Raw genomic sequence first — 18,513 nt, forward strand, 5'->3', positions numbered from 1 at the left:
GAAAGAGTGCCCAGAACAATCTGAGCAACAAAATAAGGACAGATTATAACCTACAGAATATTCTTGAGGCCACACTGATATAAATCAAAAAAGTAGGGAGAAGAGACAGATTTCTCTCAAAGATGAATTCCAATGAATAAAGAATGAGGGAAATAAAAGACCCCTGTTAGAACACTACAGTACCTGTGGCAGACACAGGATGTTAAAAATAGACGATGAAACTTTGAAGAGAAACAAGGTCTTTGTATGTTCTCAAGTTATCTTCCCCAAGATATAAACTCCTTGCCAAACGAAAAAGTAACTTCACAGGAGAGAAATCTGGCAGACGCCGCCTTAATATTAAGTAGGGAAACTCCCCAGTAACAAGAGAACCAACACCAGGGACCCCTCATGACTCACTGACAAGAGCACGTCACTGCTGTGCTGTTCCTGCCACAAACACACGACCTCCATCTAATCAGGAGACACCACAGACAAACTCCAGCTGAGGGGAGCTCCACAGAGTAACTGACCAGCACTCACCTCAGCAGTTTATGTCACAAAAGGGAAGACTGAGGGCGGTCAGTGACTGGAAGATGACAGACGTGACCAACTACACGCAAATCCAGGCTGGATCCTCCAACAGAAAAGGCCTGTAGCAGGAAAAATCTGAACAAAGTCTGCAGCTTTAAAGACAAAACAATTCCCGGGCTCCACTGCCTCCCCAGTTCTGACTGTCTGTCTGGGAAATCTATATTTTACACTTAAAGCTCAGCAGGGGCTCTGGTGACCGTCCAGCTCAGCAATCACCCAGGAGGCCTGAGGAATCCCGATGGCCAGGCCACCCCAAGTGACAGGGACAAGTGACCCCAAATGGCAGCTTGTCAAGCTGTGTCTGATGACCGCAGGCAAGTGCGTCAGCGCTCAGGGAGGGACAGAACCCAGGGGTGTGCCTGTCCTGTCCCGCCTCCCTTGAAGGAATGACATTTCCAACATAATTGCAATCTTCTGAGTGTCTATTACGGTTCCGGTTATGACTTCATGCTTTGTTAGAATGTAAAACAAAGATGACCAAAGGTTTTTTACAATCTCAGCTACTGCCCCTTGACCTGACTGAATGCAGCCTCTCTACGGGCAGGTCAAGTGGAGTTCAGCCGCATCTCAGCAAGTGACACACTCTAGAGATAACACAGCTCCCCTCCAGCCTTCCCGGAACCGGCTTCAGAAGGCACGTTTCTGACGAAGGTCTTTTCCACACAGATCCGGGCTGAGGCCGAGATGCTACACCAAGGGCACACACAGTTCTGACATGATTTCGTCGCAGAGATGAAACGATATCCAACAAAATAAGATCAGCATATTGTTATTTCCACCCATTGAAAAATACCCTTCCTAAATGTCTTAAATTAAGCAAAGATGATTCTAGGTTATGCAATAGGCTTCAAAGAAGAAACAAATACAAAAGATATATATATATATATATATTTTTTTTTTTTTTGCGGTACGCGGGCCTCTCACTGTTGTGGCCTCTCCTGTTGCGGAGCACAGGCTCAGGACGCGCAGGCCCAGTGGCCATGGCCCACGGGCCCAGCCGCCCCGCGGCACGTGGGATCCTCCCGGACCCGGGCACGAACCCGCGTCCCCTGCATCGGCAGGCGGACTCCCAACCACTGCGCCACCAGGGAAGCCCTATATATGTATTTTTTTTAGAACAAGCAGCAAAACAGCAAAAGTATCAAATAAACATTTTCCCTACTTTCAAAGAGACAATGTACGGTACCTATGCAAGAATGATTCTAGAAATGGTGTCTAATCTTTTCTTCAGAAGAACTGGGTTGGTTTTGAATTATTTAATACCTATGAATATAAAACACAAATTATATATAATGATAAGAGTTTTGCTGAGAGAGGTTAACTTTTTTTTTATATATATAAATTTATTTGTTTTATTTTATTTTTGGCTGCATTGGGTCTTCACTGCTGTGCGTGGGCTTTCCCTAGTTGCAGCAAGCAGGGGCTACTCTTCGTTGCGGTGTGAGGGCTTCTCACTGCAGTGGCTTCTCTTGTTGCGGAGCACGGGCTCTAGGCGCACAGGTTCAGTAGTTGTGGTTTGCAGGCTCCAGAGCGCAGGTTCAGTAATTGTGGCACGTGGGCTTTGTTGCTCCCTAGCATGTGGGATTTTCCAGGGCGAGGGCTCGAACCCCGTCTCCCCTGCATTGGCAGGCGGATTCTTAACCACTGCGCCACCAGAGAAGTCCCGAGGTTAATGATTTTATTCTGATCCTTTCAGGGAGTCGTGTCCAATCCCTCTAGACTGCACCGACATCTGGTCGAGACAGCTAGAGACACGGGATGGAATTCCAATCCTATGCACAAAGTGGCCCTGGACCAGACCTGCAGTCCTGGGCTCACCCAGGTCTATGGGGCCAACGGCCGGGCTCCCAGGACCGAGCATCCAGGCAAACTAAATAAGGTGCTCGTCACACGGCCATCTGGTGGAAATCTGTCCAGCTGTGCTACTCACAAACTCAGAGCAGCAAATAATTCAGACATATTAGTAACAGCAAACAAAAAGATCTGTGAGGGCTTCCCTGGTGGCGCAGTGGTTAAGAATCGGCCTGCCAATGCAGGGGACACGGGTTCGAGCCCTTATCCAGGAAGATCCCACATGCCGTGGAGCAACTAAGCCCGTGTACCACAACTACTGAGCCTGCAAGCCACAACTACTGAGCCTACGTGCCACAACTACTGAAGCCCTCATGCCTAGAGCCCATGCTCCGCAACAAGAGAAGCCACCACAATGAGAAGCCCGCTCAAGGAAGAGTAGCCCCTGCTTGCCGCAGCTAGAGAAACCCTGCACACAGCAACGAAGACCCAACGCAGCCAAAAAGAAATAAATAAATTTATTTAAAAAAAAAAAAGATCTGTGAGCACCTAGTGGATTCAGTGTGGCACGATAAGTATTTGCTGAACGAAGAGAATTTTGTTTCAAGCTGGTGGTTCAGTCACGCACCACACAGCAGTGCAGAGCAGCGTGTGCTTTAACAGTGGGCCACCACTAAGTCTCTCCTGAAAACAGATGGAGCATAAATGCAAAATGGATAATAAATAACTTTCAAACAGCCTGTACATACTTCTGGCCACAGCCTCTAAGCTACCCTCCCCCAAATTCCTGAGCTCATCTGAGATCTCAGTATTAACAGGCAATCAATCAAGTTGTAAAAACAAAGATTCTTGGAGAATGTGCTCCCCCAAACTGCCTGACTGGTAACATCACCACATTTCTGTGAGGAAATGAAATTCTGTGCAACTAAATATTTAATTAGTGTTGTGACCACTGTCCACCTAGAGGAAAGCATTTGGTTTGAGATCCATTCACCAGTGTGGTTCCAGGATTCCGTGAGGCAGGGGGTGATATCAGATGCACCAAGCTGGGGGCGGCCACTTCTGCACCCAACTCAGCATAAGGCACTTGCCCCGCCTACAGGGTGACTTGCTGTCTTCCACCTCTGTTTATGTTACTGCATCGCGCAGTAAACAATATAAACATACAAAGTTCTCTCTGAAAAAGGGGAGCTTTTTAGACTCGAGCAGGCCCTTTGATAAAGAGCACAGAGGAGCGAGGACGGCCTGAACAGGTCCTCCTAACCCCCGTGCAGGGGTTCTCACCTCTAGTAAGAGCGGCCAGATGCACTCCAGGGCCCCTTCCAGCTCTAACCCACAGAAAGACTCGATTCTAGGAGCATTTCTTAGGATTACAACTTTGGCTAAGAACTCCTGTAGTACATTCTGCCCTAATTTAAAAAATGCAAAGTAATTTAAAATAAGTGGGGGAAAATAAGGCCAGCAGATTATTTTGTAACTTCAAGGTTATTTGAATATGAAATAACTTGGCCTTTTCCTTGCCAAATAAAGGAATTATATTCTTTTGTTTAAAAATTATAGAAGTACGATTTTTTAAAAAAATTCCCCATTTCTAACAAAGCCCAGAAGTTTCCTCATGGTTTTTTAAATTATGAGATTTTTACATTTACATTCCAAACACATAAAATCATCTCCTTTATGATGGAGACTTTCACGTTCCAACAGGAGGTGTGCGCAAACAGCATACGACCAGCAAGGAGCGTCGGGGTCACTGAGGGCCTGGACCCTGAGATTCCCCCTCACCGCCCACACCCAGGTTACAAAGTCTCCTACACAATCAGCACAGCTCATTCAGCCGATAGCAAATCCCGTGTCCTGAACACCAGCCGTTCAGAAAAACCAAGTTTCTCTTGGAGCTGGGAGGTGACTCATGCAACTTCAATGTTCTAACGTTAACACAAAAAGAAATGTCATAAAATGCAGCCCAAACACCGGCTGCCCTCGCTCTAGAAGACACCAGCAGCAGGAAGCAAACTTCTTCCTGTGATGAGCGGTTTGCGTGTGCTGGTGCTACTCACTAAATGAACTTTTAAACTATTTCACAGCCAGCTGTGTTCACCCTTCTCCCTTCTGACCTTTACAACAAGTGCGCAGGAATCCGTATATACATATACTCCGTACTATTAAAATGAAATTTCAAAAGTAAATGACCTCTCTCCGTAGCCCCTGACTTCCATTCCTAGTCAAACGATGTCTAGTTCCACCAGTTCCCGAGATCCCCAGCGAGTACATTTTTGCCAACAGGTCCAAAGGCAAAAAGCACACAGATGTGTAACATTTTTAAAGGTGACAAAAATTTGCACAACTTTAAAACTAAAATCAACCTGATCATGAGCCACAGATTTTAGAAACTGTATAATTTGTCTTGTTTATTGTACACTTGTTTTCATAAAAATGTACACCCCTCATTTTCTAAAAGCTACCTTCACCTCACTGTATTTACTTCAAATCATTTTTACAGAAAAGGCTTCCATGGGTAAAGTTAAATTATATTGTCCTTATTTCACCTGATTGTTTCCTTAATGCAGACTTCTAAAACTTACACTTTCATGTGACCTGTTTTATTTTATGTCTCATAAGAGAGGAAACTCTAGATAAAAAACTCAGACAATCTGCATTTTTCCCCACATATTTCAAGATTAGAAATTCTGTTTGCCACCACAGGAGAAAAAAGACTGCTGTCACTCTTCCCCATCACGTATCAGAGTAAGATGCCAGTTTCAAAATATTAGTTTAGTTTTCACAAATATTTGGCTAGGACAACAAAAATCATAAAACAAACCAACAAACTCATAGAGAGAGATCAGATTTAGGGCCACCAGAGGCAGGCTGGGGGATGGGGAACTGGGTGAAGGCAGTCAAAAAATCTGAAAGACAGGGGAAAAAACCCAGAAACCTTTTCAATGGTTTTTATTCCTCAACTACTACACTTAGATGCAAAGAGAATGTGAAACGAGATACATTTCCTGGGAAACCTAGTTTCATAAAAATTCTCAGTTTAAAGCAGCAACTTCATTTTTTTCTAGGCAGAAAGTTATTATTTGTTAAATAATAAATAGAAAAGGGGAGAGAGACGGTGTAGAGTGAAGGAGGGAGAGCAGGTAGCCAAAGATTCCTGTTGAATACAACATTTAAAAGTTAATAAAATTCATTCTGATGCTACATTTTCCAAGGAAAAGGCATCAGCCGATCTCCCCGGCGGTCTTCCCACCCCCTCCTCACAGCATATCCCAGGTGGAGAAAGCGGGGAGGCAGAAGCTGGTGGATGTAACTCACCAAGATGCCAGCAGGGGCCCTTCCACCGTAAACACCTTCAGCAACCTTCTCCTCCTCATCTTCACTATCATCTTCCAAGGAAAACATCTTATAACTGAACTAGTTCATCAGAATGTCTTATTTTCAGAGATGAAGGCACACTTCTAAGTTATCAAAACAGAAAAGCTGTTCTGCTGGGCAAACTGTCTGCAGACACAGTAATATGGTTAAAACTGAAAGGAAATGGCTCTTCAAAAAAAAAAAAAAAAAAGCAATGTATGCATGACTTTACCAGTAAGATTTGCTGAAAGCCTCAACCCTGTCCCTCTGAAGCAGATAAGCAGGGGCATGGGATGGGCTGTGCTGCGTGTTTACACTGATAGGTACCAAGTCCTGCCCAAGCACAGGAGCCTCACTGTGCTTCCATCACACGGGACACGAATTGAGTTAATGATTCCCTAAATCAATTACATCCTCATTTTTTAGAAATCAAAACAACTACACATAAGAAGAAGTAATCTTCAATACATTAATCATGTAAGGGAACACAGTTTACATATACTTTCTAAGCATCAGTGAGCTTCCCAAAGACAGCCAGGTGACATATGCTTTATAGAACTCAAATCACTGAAATGTTTTGCTTTGTCATATTGCCATGACCCAATATATTTTCACAATTCTGAATGGGAGCTAACCTGCTCAGCACTGTAAATAATGAACAAGTTATAATTACAATTTGTTACTGTATGCTAACATAGCATTAGTTATATTAACGTTGTAACAGTAACATTACATAATATGATAACAAACAATTTAACTTCAAGAGTATGGCAATACAACACTAAAATTCAAACATCCTGGTATTTCCTTTCCAGCTGTTAGTAAGTCAACATACAGAAACTTCAAGTGAATTTTTCTAAAAACCTAAAACACACTAACACAGAGACAAAACGTCAATTTTTAAATTAAAATACACTATTTTTTGCAAGCCAGTGTCTAGGACTGTGCTGTTAAAAATAGCCATTAACCACATGACTACGTTTGCAATGTGGCTAGTGCCAAATGATATGCGCTGTGAGTATAAAACACACAAAATGTGAAATTTCATTATTTTATATATATATATATATATAAATATATATAAGGTTACTTGTTGAAATGAAAATACTTTGGATATACTGAGTTAAATAAGATATACTCTTAAAATTAATTTTACCGTTTTTTATTTTTTAATGTTACTAGAAATTTTTAAATGACAACGTGCCTCCCATTATATTTCTACTAGAGCACCACTTTACAGTCCTGAGACAATCTTGAGAACAAGGGCGGAAAGGAACATTCAGCCAGAGTTCCATTAATGGAGAGCTGAGGGTGACAGGAGTTTTCATCATTCCACAGAAGTAGTTAAATTCATCAATATACTAACTGATCCTCAGATATTTAATAATGTTCACATTATTAAACTTTTTCTCTGTCTAAACATCACAGAAGACAAAACTTCCAAATATTTGACCAAGGGGCTGTTGGTTATGTTTACTACAGCAATATACCACCAAGATACACATAACAAAAATGTTAAATGGCAAAATTTAAAACAAATTTCACCAAAATTAGAAATGGGAAAATGTATCCTGCATTCAAAGCATTATACTGCCTTCTACCCACACATTAACGTGAAGGGCCCACGGGCACTTGTAATCCAAGTCAATACATGTCACGTACACAAATTCCCCCTTTCACAAGGGAAGTGATTTTTTTGGTCTATTACACAGTGTATAAAATTTTAAACCTCTTCCTTCCTCCATGTCCCCCTGCAGTCCCAGATCCTCAGCATCAGATGGTAATAAAAACCCACACTGGGGTGCTGCCCGTGGGAAAGAATGGAGAAGTAGGAAGTCAGGGAGAAGGCGAAGTGAGAAGGAGAAAGGGGGTTCCGGAGAAGCTACAAGGAAGATGGGGAAGAGGGAAAAGCAGAGGAAATAGAAGTTGGAAGAGACAAGAAAATATGCCAGTGGAACGACAGGAGAGGGGAAACTAAGTAGGAGGGTGGGTGGAGAGCGAGGACACAGGGAAAAGAAAAATGCGGAAACCCTCATCCATTTTAAATGTGAGGAAACTGAGGCCCAGAGAGGTCAGGCAGTCATCCCAAGGCCACCCGCTCAGTGGGCACACGCTGCCAGGTTGAGGCCCCCAGCGGAAGTGCTGGGCGAAGGGGTCCGACAGGAGAGAGGGAGCGAGGCCTGAGCCAGGAGGGCAGAGGCTGTCCGGCAACTTTGACCTCACCGCCTCTTACACAACGTGCAGGCTCCAGGCCAGCCACCTGGGCTTCCAGCGGGCCTGGGTGCTGTCTCACCATGTGGTTTGGATCCATGACTCTCAGATGCTCTGACGGCAAAAAGTATGGACCACAGACCCAGACAGAGGGTGAGCTCACCCCCCCAACACCAATTCTGCACAAGGGCGCGCACCTCCTCCTGCGTCTGGGCACCGCCTGCCCCCAGGCTGGGACCTGCCGTTTCCCTAACTTGGTGGTGGCGCTTTTCAGACTTGGTCAATAAAATTTAAAAATCACAACCAACAATTCTTCATCATCCCTATGATTTTTTTCCAAAGAAAAATGCTACTGTATTGTCAAGACTTTTTATCTACAGGCGAAGAGAAGAATAAATGGTTGTGCGTCAAGAAAAACTACTTTTTATTTTTGCACAGCATCTTCAATAATCTTAAAAAAAAAAACGAAAAGGCAGGTGGAAGTTGGAAGCCTTTTTTTCCAAGACTTAAATCTTTCAAGAAAAAGACTCGTTGAAAGCTAGCTCAGGGACACAAAACTTAAATGCTGGCCAGGAGAGTCAGAATCTTGTTCCGATTCCACAGCTGATGATGCTTGTAAAACATATACCTTCTTTATTTTTTTCCACCACTAATCCCATAAATGTATAAGACTAGGTATAAAGGGCTTCTTAAAAAAAGTAAGAATTTATAATTTCCTAGCATGAAATTTTTTAATTGAAATTGGGCTAATTGGTTAAACAGAAATACCTTTATGCCACAAGTTATACTGTTTTTACTGCAAAACATGAAAATATTGATACATAATCTACTCCCCCCAGTGGTCATAATGTGGAATAGCAACATATTTCTACTGAATTACCAATGAAGAGGTGAGAAAGCTAAGAAGTTTTCATTAGTAAACAATTATGATGAAAATATTTTTTAAAGCCTCAGTTACAAAGAGTTCATAATCTCCACCATAATTATTCTACAGTGAAGGAATTAACTCAGGTGCATTGCTGCATTTTCAAGGCCACTCATGGCAGAGACCCACACAGAAAAGGACCAGAGCCTACACTAACGCATATAAAATTTTTCTTTCCATATCTGGAATTACTTGTAATTAATGTTTGCCCATGAAAACAACCCAGAAGGGACAGATATGCTTTCTTCAAAACCAAGAGAAATTCTTCTTGATACCACTCCGAGGTTTTCCAAACTTCTGTAGTTTAGCCACTTATTGGAGAATGGCTATCCCATCTACTCAAGTTCCAGTATTTCATTATGTCCCCATACAACCCCCAAAACTCTAAACAGCATAGTTAGTGACAATTTCATTTGAGCTGTGAATGAATGAATGATCAAACACAAACAGGTCATTCTAGGAACAGAGGAGAAAAAACAGGAAGCGTCTCCTGAGGTCAGAAGGCCCGGCTTAAAGTGACTCTCCCAACAATAATCTTCTTGAAGACTGACATTTTACCTTTAAAATCCAACACGTTTTGCATTCTACTTTGAAACATCCATTTTTTTAAATATGAAGGGAAAAAAAAGGCTAACTGGTCAAAGTTTTCTTCTACCAAGTTCCAGGGTTAATGTACCATGTTTACTGTACAAATGGCCTAAAATATCCTCAGTGTACTCACCCCAGTTTAAGGAGTCTGGGACTAAACGATCTCTGAGCTGTATTTCTCTGACTAATGTTTTAGGTCAAACTTTCAGGCCATATTTTGAGACCAGAGAGACAATAGTGGGTTGTCCGCAGCAGTCAAGTGTGGGATCGTTAAGAGCAAAGCTTAAACGGCCCAATTAAGGATCAGAAGAACCATGGCTTGGCTTGTGTCCCACATTCTGGACACTTCCAATAGAATAAAGCCAAGTGGGAAACCCTCTGCCCTGTTCAGAACCCCCAGGGCAGCAGCCTCACTGGGGGTGTGTGTGTCTGTGTCATGTTAATCACAACTGTTTCCGTTTAAATGTTTGTCTATTTCTTCTCTCATTTCACCCTCTGAATAGCAGTTTGCAATGGTCCTGTACCCAGGGTAACACTCAGGGGCAACACTCTAAGAAAATAAGCAATTTTCTGTATGAGGGCTATGTCACCCCATTTTGCTCACACTCTAGGAATCCTGTTGAAACATAAATCGTTTTATTATCAAATTCAAAAAACAGTATATAATTTTTAAAGTGTGGTCCTTTAATCTTTAACAAATTCTCTGCTATAAACTCACACCTAGCAGAAGCACACAGTGCATCGCAACAGGAGTGACACCAAGTACAGGTAACGTCAGGAGACACAGGGCTGGGGTTCCCCACTCTGGGTCCACAGGAATGGCTCAGAGCTCGCCAAAGGAAATTACAACAAACAAATGAAGTAATCAAGGACAGATGAGATTATGAACACAATCCGGAGAAAAACAGGACAAAATGTCACAAATTGTGAGATCAGCGTCCTATAGGGACCCGTGTCAGTCACACTCACATTCCTCGCCTCTTAAGAGGCATTTCCACTTCTATAGCTGGTTCCACACAACATTTTTCACTAAAGATTTTCTGGACCACTTGAAAAACTGGTGATGGTGGTTTTAATTATTTTGCTGCTGTGATTTCATCTCCAAAAAATTGCTTACAATTTTCTCTATTTTAAAAATATTGGTAATTAGCTGGTACTCTCCTTCCTGCCGTCTTCCATCTGGATAAACAAATTGCTACGGTAATGCCGAGTAATTACTCAGAAGCCAGGAACTCAGCAATAATCTCTTGGATATGCAGTTTCTTGGGGAGAATAAAAATTCTATCATATATAAAATTCAAACAAATAATAATAAGTATACCAGGATTTCAACAGACAAGTATACAAAGGACAAACTATCAGGAACATCAAGAACCTGTTCACATCTTACATGGAGAAGCCAGGATGTACACCAAGGCCTGCTTGACTCCAGAGCCTCTGCTTTTAACCATGTTGTTGGTGTTTAATTCACAACTTGCTTGCTATCATGTTAGCAGGCTTAAGCAAAATACCACCCAAGCAGTTGGGACTACCATTTTAATAAAGAATCATCATGAGTGCGGCTAAGAGCCACCCCACAGGACAGATGGTCTGCAGCCTTAAAGGGGCCTCCAATGGAGCCTGGAAACCCTGCTTGGTTTCTGTGGTCAGCCTGCTCTCCCAGTTTCTGTTTCTTTTTCCAACTTCCATGTTTCTCAACCTGACTGCATTCCCATCACCCTTCCCTCCCCATCTCAAATTCTTGTACACAGGTCACTGTGTTCTTCGGGTAATGAACAGCAAACATGACTAAATCACGCTGCTACGAGAATAACTTAAGGAATTTACTTTTACAATTGGAAGATTCTAGTGCTACATTTAAGTCTGTTACCAGATTTTACTTAACTAGTGAAATTTAAATTAAAACAAAAAATCAGAATTGTTAGATTACTGCCTTTCAGAGGCTGAATCTGCCTACTTCAATATAAAGTTCCCCTGGACTTCCCTGGCAGTCCAGCAGTTAAGACTCTGTGCTTCCACTGCAGGGGGTGCAGGTTCGATCCCTGGTTGGGGAACTAACATCCCGCATGCCACAAAGTGCAACAACAACAACAAAAGTTCCTCTAAGATGTATTTAAAAAAGTAAAACTTGTGGTACTGGTAGCCAGATGTATACAGTTATATTACACACGTAGAGAAGAATCCAATTCCAAGATGGCAGGAGTAGCTGCACCCTTCGTTGAAGGTAAAGCCTTAAGTCACCTTTGCTACAGAGAGGTTAAATGCTAGTAATATGTCTAACATTTAACCCTGCAATGTCTGGGCGCACACAGGATCCAAGAAAGCACAGAGGCATCTGAAAGCAGCAACATTGGAAGAAAGGTTCCCCCTCTTCTAAGTATGCTGCACCACTGAAACAAAAAATGAGTGTGACATTTTATTACAATTTATTTTTCTTCCAGACTCAACATACTTCATAAGGCTCTCTGAGAAACAGGGTATATACTTTATGTAAAAATCACTAGCCTTCGCAGCAAATTAATTTTACTCAAGTTTTTAATGTATACTTTAATCATAAAACTTCTGGACGTGAAAAGAAATAAGCAAACAAAGGTAATATAAGCTAAATGTTCATGAGAAACTGTACAGTAAACCAGTATTTACATTGAAACCATACAAGGAAACACAATATTGGCAACCCAGCATTATTTATCTAGTGTCTAACTCTGAGTCACACTCCAGAGTTAGTCCTTTGCACATATTGTCTCTGATCTATACAACTTCTGTGAAAGACAGATTTGCTTTATCCCTATATCTTACAAATGAAAAAACAGAGGCTCAGAGGAATTATGTACTATATCCAAGGTTACCAACTAATAGTAACCAAGTTGGTTAAAACTTAGTTTTTTTTAAAATCTATTCTGGCTGTGTTGGGTCTTTGTTGCTGTGCGCGGGCTTTCTCTAGTTGTGGCGAGCAGGGGCTACTCTGTTGTGGTGTGCGGGCTTCTCATTGTAGTGGCTTCTCTTGTTGTGGAGCATGGGCTCTAGGCACACGGGGCTCAGTAGTTGTGGCACGTGGGCTCAGTAGTTGAGGCTCACGGGTCCTAGAGTACAGGCTCAGTAGTTGTGGCGCACGGGCTTAGTTGCTCCGCAGCACATGGGATCATCCAGGACCAGGGCTTGAACCTGTGTCCCCTGCATTGGCAGGAGGATTCCCAACCACTGCGCCACCAGGGAAGCCCCACCAGCTAATTTTTTAAAGTGCCAAATCCAGGTTCAAACCCTAATCCACTTAGTTTCAAACCTCAAGATGTCTCCATAGTAACTTCTAGGACACAATACTTAATTTGGAACTCAAATTTGATGTGCTAGATATTTTAAAAATCTCAAATACAGGGACTTACCTGGTGGCGCAGTGGTTAAGAATCCGCCTGCCAGTGCAGGGGACACGGGTTCGATCCCTGGTCCAGGAAGATCCCACATGCTGCGGAGCAACTAAGCCCGCGAGCCACAACAACTGAGCCTGCGTGCCTCAACTACTGAAGCCTGTGCTCCTAGAGCCCGTGCTCCACAGCAAGAGAAGCCACCGCCATGAGAAGCCCGCGCACCACAGCGAAGGGTAGCCCACGCTCACCGCAACTAGAGAAAGACTGCGCACAGTAACGAAGACCCAACGCAGCCAAAAATAAATAAATATTTTAAAATCTCAAATACAATAAATCTAAAAGAATAAAATATCTAGAAATGAAATTAGCCAAAGAGCTGAACATTTACATATTTATAATTACAAAACATTGCTAAATTTAAAAGGACTAAAATAAATAGATATCTTGTGTTCATGGATACAAAGACTTACTATTGTTGAGATGTCAATAGTACCCAAATCAATCTACAGATTCAATGCAATCCCTATCAAAATCCCAACAGATTTTTTTTTTTTTTTTTTTTTTGCAGATACAGAAAGTCAGTCCTCAAATTGATATGGAATTGCAAGGGGCCAAAACAACCTTGAAAAAGAACAAAGTTCCTGATTCCAAAACTTATTATAAAGCTACGGTAATCAAAACAATGTGGTACTGGCCTAAAGATAGACATATACACCAATGGAACAGATTCCAGAGTCTAGAAATAAACCCAAATATATATGGCCAATTGTTTTCTGACAAGGGTGCCAAGTCCATTCAATGGGGAAAGAACAGTCTCTTCCACATATGGTTCAGAAGACAACTCTGACTCCAGAGCCTTTCCAATTAACCATACTGTTGGTGTTTAATTCACACATACAAAAGACACAATGTATAAGATACTGTATATAGAATAATTAACTGAAAATGGATCAAAGACCTAAATAAGAGGTAAAACCATGAAACTTAATGATTCTTAGATATAACACCAAAAACATGAGTAATGAAAGATAAACTGGATTGCATCAAAATTTAAAACTTTTTTTCCTTTTTTTTTTGGCCACACCATGCGGCTTGCAGGATCTCAGTTCCCTGACCAGGGACTGAGCCCTGGCCACGGCAGTAAAAGCCCAGAATCCTAACCACTAAGCCACCAGGGAACTCCCTAAAACTTATTTCCTTCATCAAAGGACCTTATCAAGACAGTGAAAAAACAACCTATGGAATGGGAGAAAGGATCTGTAAATCATATATCTAATAAGAATTTCATGTCCAGAATATGTAAAGAACTTTTACAACTCAACAACAGAAGACAACCCAATTAAAATACGGGCAAAAGGCTTAAGCATCTCTCTGAAGAAAATGGCCAATAAGTACATGAAAAGATTGCTCTACATCATTAATCATCAAAGAAATGCAGATCAAAACCACAATGAAATACCACTTCATACTCACTGATGGCTTTTCAAAAAACCAAATTGAAAAGTGTTGAGGATGTAGAAAAACCTTTCCAGTGTGTGGAGGGTGCAGCACCACTTACCTCCTCACTCAATGTCAGTGGCAGTTTCCCCAGCTGTGACAATCAAAAATGCCTCCACTGGTTCTGAGTGTCCCCTGGGAGCAAAATTCTTCCAGCTGTGAACCACGGGTTTATCTAGATAGCGTGTGGCCCTGTATTTATACACTGGTTCTGGTTAGAGGTGGGCCAGGCAGGCACACACACAGCTTGGGCTCCGAATTTAGAGAGACTGAGTTTTAAATTATCGTTCCACCACTTACCAGGTACCCTGACACGTAACCGTCCTAAGCTTCAGTCTGACCTGAGCCTCATACAACCCCTCCAGAGAGCCAACCCCTCCCCAGGGTCACAGCGGTGGCCAGAGAGGACTGCTTCCACAGTTCAAGGAGGTGGCGTAAGCAGGGCCCTACGGGGCCTTCCCGGGACAGACCCCTCCCCACGTCCTCGGCCACAGCTCCTCTCTGAAGTACCTAGAGAAGGTATCTGATGCACACTTCCTGAGCTGTTTTTACAGACGCTGAAACTCCCACCAAATGGAAGAAATTAACTACTTGATGACCATGAGACCTACCGGCACCTAAGGATTGATAATGTGACACCACCCTGTTACCTCACCATCAACCAAGTTACCTCAACATCAGCCAATCAGAGAACTGTGTGCACGAGCTGGGACGCCCCTCCCTCATCTTGCCCTTAAAGATGCTTTGCTGAAAGCCATGGGGAGTTCGGGTGTTTGGAGCACAAGCTGCCCTGGACTCCCTGCTTGGCGCCCTGAAATAAACGCTGCACTTGCCTTCACCACGACCCAGGGTCAGCAGACTGGCTTTACTGCTGGCCTTATTGCATGTGGGCGAGTGGACCCAAGTTTGGTTCAGTAGCAGCAGCACCTGGAAACTACTAGGTACTTTGCAGATATTAGATCGCTTCCTTCTTTCATTAGAAAACAACGTACAGACGGCCCCCAGCTTACAATGGTTTGGCCTGTGAATTTTTACTTTATAATGGTGTGAAAGCAACACGCGTTCAGTAGAAACCCTCCTTCACACTTTGAATTTTGATCCTTTCCTGGCTAGTGATAGGCCTGCCCTACGAACCCCTCTCGTGACGCTGAGCGGAGGCAGCCCCAGCTCCCGTCAGCCACGCGATCCCGAGGGCAAATAACCCATGTGCTTACAGCCATTCTGCACCCAGACACCCATTCTGTTTTCCACTCTCAGTGCAGTATCCAATCAGTCACATGAGACAGTCAACACTTCATAATAAAATAGGCTTTGTGAGATGATCCTGACCAACTGTAGGCTACTGAACTGTGCTGAGCATGTTTAAGGTAGGCTAGGCCAAGCTATGATGTTTGGTAGGTGAGGCGTATTAAATGCATTTTCGATTTAGGATCTTTCCAAATTAGGATGGGTTCATCAGGATGTAACCCCATCGTAAGCCGAGGAAGATCTGTACTGAAAAGCTCTGAGACCTATGCCCCGTAGGTGCCTAACGGGTGACTGTTAGGCCAGGATCCCTGCCATCAAGGAGCCCACTATTTAGTGAGGGACACAGGAAAGTAAACAAATGACTTATGACCTAATTCCCACTTCGATCAACAGCTCTTCTTATCTCTTTGTTTTAGCTTCCCAAACCACTTCCCCGTTGCCTAAGGCCCATCCAAATGAGGTCTACCCTTCAGCCTGTTTGTGCAAATAGCACAAGTCGAATTCATATTCCAGCCCCAAAGAGCCAAATTAGGACTGACATGGGTGAGAAGAGCCCTAGAGGTATAGGAAAGAGTCTTCAGGTAACAACTACTAGATCCAGCTACTCCCCCACCCTGTGCCCAGAGCAGACTGCCCTCCCCAAGAGACAAGGAAGGCATCTTCCCCACGCTACCTAACTCTGCTTAACGTGAATGCTGTCCTTTAATCACTGCGGAGGCTACACAATAAACCAATCCCATTTTTGTACCACTGTCCAGCATCTTATTAGTACTCTTCTTTTTTTCTGAAAGAACTACCTTTAAATTAAATGTAGGTGCTACACAGGATAAAAACCAGTATCATTACTATGCAGTCACAACACTTAAACAGTACAAAGTAAGTATGATTCATCTCTCTGACGTGCCTGGTCCACCAGACGTTGCTCTGAATGACTTATGGCTATTTCCAAAAACCTAACCTACCTCGAAGGGTAAAGATCTTCCACCACTGAGCATAAAAGGATATATTTCAAGACTGAAGCAATTTAAAAAGGAAGGAGTGTTCAAAATGTTTTTCATCATAACAGCGTCACTGAAATGCATATATTGCCACTGAAGTGGGCAAAGTACCATTTGATTGCATACGTTTTTAGTCATATTCCTTCAGAGAGACATTTTTTTATAGGAGTACGAACAGCTTCCTTATTACCCATTTGTAATGGAGTGCAAAACTGAAGAATTTGAGGTAATTAGATCTTAGGGGTAAACTTCAGACTTATTAATAACATAAGCATCTGTAATTTAAACAGCAGTATTTTTCATCATGAATAATGTCCATCAATTATCACCATCCATCACTCCCACCTCAGCAGGCAGCGTGAGGCTCAGGAAAGAAATGACTATTTGCTCACATCCCAGGACAGTATGTACATATGCATGTATCTATTCAGCAAGTATCATACACACACACACCCCAGAACAACAGAACCACACCCCATTCCCCCCTCCCCACCATTTGGTTTTACAGAGACCTTGCCACCGGCACCAGGTTCTCTACATTTGCCAGGAACCCCAAGGCTGATTGTAAACCTCTGCGTGAGAGGTGCCAGATTCAATGCTTCACGAACACACAGCTTCGATTCTGGAGGCTTGTATTTCTCTAAACTTATCTCAAATTCAAGGGAGTATTAGTGAGGTCAAAGCTCAGCCCTCGCCTTCTAGACACCATCCGAGGTGTCAGTGAGCTGCAATGGGACCAGGGGTCATGGTGCCACAATTCTAGTTAAAAGGTGACTTCTGCCACATAAACAATTAGACCAACCTCTCTCACTGCATCAATCACCTTTTAATGACTCCAGCAGCGGAGAGGAGGGTCTTCCCTCATTACTAGCAGCACACTAATTAAACAAACAAGAAAAAAACAAGCACCAACCCATCAGCTTACTTAACTGATGTCATAAAAGTGATCAGGAGAATTCCTCAGCTCCTGTAACACAGATTTCCAAACTGTGCAAGGGAGCACTGCACAGCCAAACTCCAGGCTCCCTTGCATTTAACTCTCAGAAATGCAGCCCCCAGTTTCTCAGAGGGAAGTCTTCTAGATCAGGAAGCACAAATTCACTGCTTTCTACTCTTCTTTCTGGGAATACCTCAGTTAGAGAGCACGTGGCAACCACAAGGCTGGGACCCAGGAATGTGAACTCCCTCCCGTGTGGCCACCCAGCTCCGGGCATCCCAGACCGCGGCTGCAGAGGGGCCCGGGGACCTGGGCGAGGCTGGGGACCTGGGCGAGTCTTCCAGCAATGACAATGAAAACACACACAGCTCCAACTTCATGCTGGACCGTGCACAGTGCCGCCCGGGACCCCAGTAGTTTTCAGACGTGTCAGGAGGGGGACATCCCTCTCGGGGCTCTGGGTGGACACCTGGGTGGATAAAGGATGCGGGAGCAGCTGCGCCGCTGCTGCCAGTACCACCCAACACGCACATCACTGAGTGGTGCCCTAGTGTCACACAGCTCCGCAGACACCAGGTGAGGCTGCGCCCGCGGGGGCTCACGATCTGACCTGCACACGAGCTCCTGCAAGATGAGAGAGAAGGATTTCCAAGAGCAACAGCGAGTCAGTGAGGCAACATTTGAAATGTTGGAAAATAAAGCCCGTTTCACACATCGATCTGTTTAAAAGCAGCATCTACTTTGATGTGCTGTTCGCTGTTCAATTCTGAGATGGCATCAAGCCATGAACTTGGCTGACAAGGTACCTCCCCTCCCAGCACTTAGATTCTAATGCTAAGGAGAGAGAGGGGCAACAAATGAAAAACACAATTCTAGACTGGGATAACTATCATGAAGGAAGTCAAAGAGTGTATGGGAGGAAGGGCAGGAGGGGTGACTTCAGGTAACAGCCACATCTGAAAAGGAAATAGAGCACAGCTAACTAACATGGGAGCCAGAGCACCAGGGCCCGGCCGACACTGTTCA

At 43.4% G+C, this 18,513-nt stretch overlaps 1 protein-coding gene across 5 annotated transcripts in view; it reads right to left on the reverse strand.

Moving 5' to 3' along the window:
* Nucleotides 1–18,513, reverse strand: part of LPIN2 (lipin 2) — a 105,344-nt gene that overhangs the window by 53,344 nt on the left and 33,487 nt on the right. For 2 of the 5 annotated variants that reach the window (XM_033439349.2, XM_033439345.2), the window contains exon 1: nucleotides 5,680–5,831. The exons of 2 other annotated variants lie outside the window; for them this stretch is intronic. In XM_033439349.2, the coding sequence (XP_033295240.1) occupies nucleotides 5,680–5,766 (87 nt within the window). In that variant the 5' untranslated portion in view covers nucleotides 5,767–5,831. Of the gene's footprint in view, nucleotides 1–5,679; nucleotides 5,839–18,513 lie in introns of those variants that run through there. One more of the 5 variants, XR_004486569.2, reaches the window with a different exon arrangement.

This window comes from Orcinus orca, chromosome 15 (genome assembly GCF_937001465.1).
Source record: "Orcinus orca chromosome 15, mOrcOrc1.1, whole genome shotgun sequence".
NCBI classification, from domain to species: Eukaryota; Metazoa; Chordata; class Mammalia; order Artiodactyla; family Delphinidae; genus Orcinus; species Orcinus orca.